Here is a 6,000-nt window from a genome sequence, read left to right as displayed (position 1 = left end):
GGGCTATGGTGGGGAGGGGGGGGGGGGCGTAGAGTGTCTGGCGCCTGTATCTGTGACCTCCTTGAGCTCAGGGGTATACAGAACAGTGGCTGCCAAGTGTAGCCTTTTGCATTTTCTTCATGTGTTTTCCTCGCATTCTGCGTCTTTCCTCTCGCTCCGTTTGAAATTTCCTTGCCCCTGGGCTGCCCCGCAGATTTGCTTGCGGCGTCTGTTTGGCGCCGGGGGGGGGGTATACCCCACAGGACTTCCTCCTTACCTCCTCTGCTTATCAGCCGCAGTCCCCGGCCTCCTTCGCACCGCTGCCTACTGGTGTACACACTCCCCGGTCTCTCTTGGGGAGGGGGGCCTCGTGGTTTCCCAGCTCTCACTCCCGGTGCCTCCTGGTGCAGCGTGTCCCGTTGGCTGTGAGCCTGCTCGTGTGTGTGTGCTGCCTCCTGTGTCTCACTCCGTTCCCTGACCTCAGAGGCTCCGCTGTCGAGTCGGGTTGTCCTCAGCCACCGGTAGCCCGATCCCTCCTGCAGCTGACTCCTCACCTCTGTGCCGGCGCAGCCCGCCTCCAACCCTCTGTTCTTCTGGCAGCCTGCCTTGTCTGACTCCCGGTGAACCGCTCTGTTCTTTTTGATTGCCTGCTTGGTGTTTTGGGGTGGATTTAGTCTTTTTTGGGGGTATTATAGAGGGGGCTTTGGGTAGAGCTTCTAACATGCGGCCATTACCAAGGCCCGCCTACCCGAAGTCCTCTTCCAACTTATTAATAGGCTGTTAAATTCAGACCCGAGCCATGGGTTGCCGTCCTGGGAAGACCTATTCAAGATATGCCACGAGCTTCAGCCAAGCTGGTCGCCCATATCATGTCGGCCACAAGGTGCTGCGTCGCGGCGTCCTGGAAAAAACAGGAAGCTCCCTCTCTAGCCATGGTTAAACATAGGATATGGCATATCTCTGTTATGGAGAAACTCACTGCATTCCTGAGAGAGAACTGCCTTAGGGTTTCCCAGATCTGGGATCCTTGCTTCGCCGGAGAAGGGGGGCAGAGAGACAACAGAGAACTGGTCTTTAGATAGGAGGGATTCAATCATTCCCCGCGAGGTTGTTCGGGCTAGGCCTGGAACAAGGAATATTTCTTATAGATCACAGGTACAGGAAAATAGACAAGTTAAAAACCTAAAAAGCTGATAAAGTAGGTGCCCCCCCCCCACCCCCCTCCTTTCCTATATATTTGTCTGGTCTATTTATTATTTAAACGTGTTGTTATTAGTAGTTGTTCATTTGACCCCATCATCACTGTTCAAATTTAAATGTATGCGAAAACTGCTAGTTGTGGTCCTGAATGTTCCCTTTTTATTTTCTGTATCCATTAAAAGCTGCAATTAAAATTAAGTTGAAAAAAAATGAACATTTAGGAAAAGGAGTCCCTGTTCCGAAGAGCTAACAATCTAATTGGTTGGTAGGAAGGACGTACAGAGACAGTAGGAGGGCGTTCTGGTAAGCGCGCCTGCAATATTAATTAATAATATTTAATTCCCCCAATTTCTCCAAGGAACGCATACGATTGGTGTGGTGTGACCTATTTTCCTTAAAGCCAAGACGTCTCATGGATATGGCCGTTTGTACCAGGAAATGCATTCACATGATTGGCAGCATTTGTCATGGTATATAATATATAAACGCATGTATTGGGCCACACTTGCTTAGCTCTGGCTTCTGTGAACTCATTCATTATTTCTGCTGGTCCACACGCCTCCTGTATGGCTTTAATGGAATTCAATCTCTTAAATCAAAACTGAGGGTTGTCCAAAATGTTTTAGTTCGGTGGAATGTAACCGGGGACACTACGATATTTATTGTAGTTCTCAATGTTTCCTCTATAGATTGATACCCAATATGACTATTTCAAATCATTGTTATGCTTCATTATCAACAGACAAATTATCTTCATTTAGCAGCCCATTGAATGCTAATTTTCTGAGTCTTTGGCTGCAGATTTACCATGTCATTATGATTTACTTATTGTACTATTGACACGCTTATTTATCTTTAGGTTAAATGTAATTGATTCCTGAAACCTACAAGGAACACCCTATGGATAAGTGTTCTGCTGCCACAGCAAACCAACTCCATTACCCCCAGTTCTTTTTCTTTTTGCCACCAAAGCTGTGAGAAAAGTTTCAGGATGCCTAAAGAAACAAACCTACCCTCTGCAAATAAACATAAATCCACTTTGCCCCTTACAAATACACAAAACATAAAATAAACATGTATCAACTGTACAATCCTGCTGATCACTCCTCTTCTGTTTTATTTTCATTTTTTTTTTTTTTTAAATGTTGTCATCCTAATTTGCTGCAACTATGAGTCCAGCTGCTGTAATTATGACTAAGGAAATGTATGCATGATTTTCCCAGGGAAAGGCAGATCAAATTCTTCCCTGCACAGTGGTTAGATCACAAGTTAACACCTATAATCTAATTTGCCAAGTTAGAGCAGCAGAAAGGGAGGGTAGGAAAGCTCTGGAGAACTGCATTGGAGGAAGTGCTTGCTCTCCAGCCTACACAAGAGAGGGGGGAAATAAAGACTTAAGAACTGGCAATCACTTTGGGGACTTGCACTCTGTTCACAGAGCAGCCAAGGATACAATCTCTTTCCCATGAAAGACACTTTCTCTTGCGGTGAACAAGATAACAGGCATTTTCATAGTCAATGTACTGTATGATTTCATGTGCCACTGTTGGTGAGGTATCTGGGACCTTTTTATGGACATGCAGCAGTAACAATGGGGAACGGAGTACACTGAGAGAGCTGCAATATTTTGAAGTATGAGCAGAGCACTTGTTGGGTGAAAAAAAAATAAAACGGTTCCATCTGTACCAGATCTTCGCTTTGTTTCTTCAGGTAATTAAAAACAGCACATTGCTTTGTAATTAAACAAAAAATCAGCTAGACAAGGAGAAGAACATTGCAAGTTGCTTTGGGAAATCTACGATGAGAATACACACTTGTGTTTTTTCTCTAAATCCCTGCCTTTTAAAACAAAAAATGCTTTGAAGAAGAAGAACAACAACAACAAAAAAAATAGGAGACGTCTTCACATATTTCAGAAACCGGTTTACTTGGCTAGGATTTGGGCTTATTCTTTGATTTGTTCTGATTTGGATGATTCTTCCTTGACTGACTGGCTGGCTGGTGAAAGATATAAAAGCTTGCAGAAGGAATACAAAAAAAAGTGACTTTCTAATTCCTGGGGGAAATGTCTTATTCGATGAAAAAAAATGTGACCATGATCTGCATCCTTGGGTTTCTTTGGGATTTAACAAGTGGAAGCTTCGTGAAAAATCATCTCCACTCGAGTTTTATTCAGCGGAAACTAAGTGGCAGAGAAAAGCGTGAGATGCAGCGGGAGATCCTTTCCATCCTCGGGCTGCCCGGGAGACCCAGACCTGCCAGTGGGGCAAAGTTCTCCTCGTCAGCGCCCCTCTTTATGCTGGATCTGTATCATGCTATGTCTAGTGAAGAGGAGGAGGATGTTGCGCAGGGGGTATCCCGTGCACTGTATACAACCTTAAGCACGCAGAGCCCACCTCTGGGAGCAGTCATCAGCGAGGCTGACACGGTGATGAGTTTTGTTAACATGGGTAAGTACTACATTTAGCATGTCATTATTAAAAAAAACAAAGCAGTGGTGACACAATGTGCTGTACACACACACACACACACACACACACACACACACACACACACACACACACACACACACACACACTCACACACTCACACTCACACTCACACACACTCACACACTTCTTTAGTTCTAACAAAACGTGGTTTCACTTTGCCTTCATTATATTATACTGTTCACTCATTTAGTTGTTTGCAGTGTTGCAATAATTATTGATATGTACAAACACACAGGACCATACAGGAAATCCCTGGGATGTCAGCAACTGGAAGGTGGTTTTTTTAAAAATACAATCATATTCTGTTTCTCTTTTTAGAACATCATAAATATGCCATCTTATTATCCTGCCTCATTTAAAATGTATATGTAATGTGTAACGTCATAGTTATAAATGAGACTGTAGGCACACATTATATTATGTCAACAATTGTCAAGGAATAGAATTTAAAAAAGACACAATCCCGTCCAATTGATGGTGTTCTCAAAGGCTCACTACTTAATAGCATTACTTAGGACCAAACTACATTATTGTGGGAAAGAAAGAAAGAAAAAGAAAGAGAGTGTACAGTATCTCATTTCTCCTTTTAAATTAAATTCTACAAAAGTGGTGTAACTTGCATAAAACACCCAAAGCAGTTCTATAAGTTTTTAAGCCAAGACGTGTTGGGAACATTTCATACAGTAAATCATTCTTTTAATGCAAGACCTTGTTAAAATAAAAAAAAAACTGTTAATTTAGCTTTGAAGTGCTTTTGTTGTTAATAAACAAATCTGAACATTAGAACTTGTCAGCATACATACGCTTTGAAATGCCAAATTAAAATCTGCTTCAAAGGCTGTAATGATTGTGTTAAAACTTAATTGAAAGAACACGTTTACTTGTATTCTACACTGAACGCCGTGTTAAATGCACATGTCAGAAGAACATATATTGTGGGGCTTGACCGTTTACAACTGTGAAGAGCAAGTCCTGATTAGCAAGAGTGAATGTGTCATATTTACCTAGAGTTTTTATAATGCAAAAAGAAGCACAGGCTGTATACATTAGCAATCCACAACCTATCATTTCTGTGCGCTAATCATGGCTACTACAAAAAGCAGGTTAGCACATTCTGAAGGTTACCGCCCACGCTCTTCCTGAACTAGTACTGAACGTCGCCAAAACTACACATACAGGCATACCCCGCATTAACGTACGCAATGGGACCGGAGCATGTATGTAAAGCGAAAATGTACTTAAAGTGAAGCACTACCTTTTCCCCACTTATCGATGCATGTACTGTACTGCAATCATCATATACGTGCATAACTGATGTAAATAAGGCATTTGTAACAGGCTCTATAGTCTCCCCGCTTGCGCACAGTTTCGGTGCAGGTAGGGTGCCGGTATTGCTGTTCAGGACGTGCTGACAGGCGCATCCATGAGCTGCCGTTTGCCTATTGAGCGATATGTACTTACTCGCGAGTGTACTTAAAGTGAGTGTCCTTAAACCGGGGTATGCCTGTATTTCAAACAGCAGCTTTAGAAATTGACTATTCTCAATCAACTACTTCTTCAAAGAATATCCACTTCCAATGTTATAATGGAAACGTGCAAATAAACCTGCCTCCCCTCTCCCACCCACCCACATATGTCCAGTAATAAAACAAAGCGACACAAATATTACATAATATAAGGTTACATGTGAATGTTTCCTGAACAACAAAAAAAATATCGTGAAGGGGATTTAATAAGCATAATTTTCTCTATTTCTGGAAGAATACCGCAGAAATAATTTGGCAAAGGGGAATTTAAAAACATATTGCTATGGGTTTTGACAAGTGAAAAAAAAAAAAGAAAAAGACGAATGTAAACAAATAGGTAAGATATGACATGTTGGCAATTTCACCCTGACCACATATTTCATTGTGAAATCACCCATTAGTTTTCTGTTTTCGGGATAGATATGTATTTGTTTAGTATGTTTTACAAGCTCTTTAAGAATGTACACCATTGGGAATGTTCCCATTACTGATCCCTAATCACAGCAACTTTCAAACAATTGCCCTGCTGTTGCTTGTGTAGTTTGGCCTTTCACTAGGACTAGCCTTAAACAAAAGCAGGAAGTAAGTGTAGTTCCCTTTTCAATGTTTTTACTAAATGAATCATGGACGGGAACACTATTGAGTTGGGTTCACTGCCATGTAGATTCAATAATTGTCTAGTTACGCTCTGCTAATCTAGTGATCTGACCCTTTCTGGGCATGGCACACTCCAATTTATGACGGCATAAATACCCCCCTCCTGACTTGGCTCCTTATTGCCCACACCCCCCCCCCCCACTCCT

At 42.2% G+C, this 6,000-nt stretch overlaps 1 protein-coding gene across 1 annotated transcript in view; it reads left to right on the top strand.

Annotated features, from left to right (window-relative positions):
• Positions 1-1,834: 1,834 nt before the first annotated feature.
• Positions 1,835-6,000, top strand: part of LOC142497118 (bone morphogenetic protein 8B-like) — a 28,220-nt gene continuing 24,054 nt past the window's right edge. The window contains exon 1 of the mRNA XM_075604491.1: positions 1,835-3,629. Coding sequence (XP_075460606.1) covers positions 3,245-3,629 — 385 coding nt within the window. The 5' untranslated portion in view covers positions 1,835-3,244. The remainder of the gene's footprint in view (positions 3,630-6,000) is intronic.

This window comes from Ascaphus truei, chromosome 6 (genome assembly GCF_040206685.1).
Source record: "Ascaphus truei isolate aAscTru1 chromosome 6, aAscTru1.hap1, whole genome shotgun sequence".
Taxonomy (NCBI): Eukaryota; Metazoa; Chordata; class Amphibia; order Anura; family Ascaphidae; genus Ascaphus; species Ascaphus truei.
This window is presented reverse-complemented; position numbering and strand designations above follow the sequence as displayed.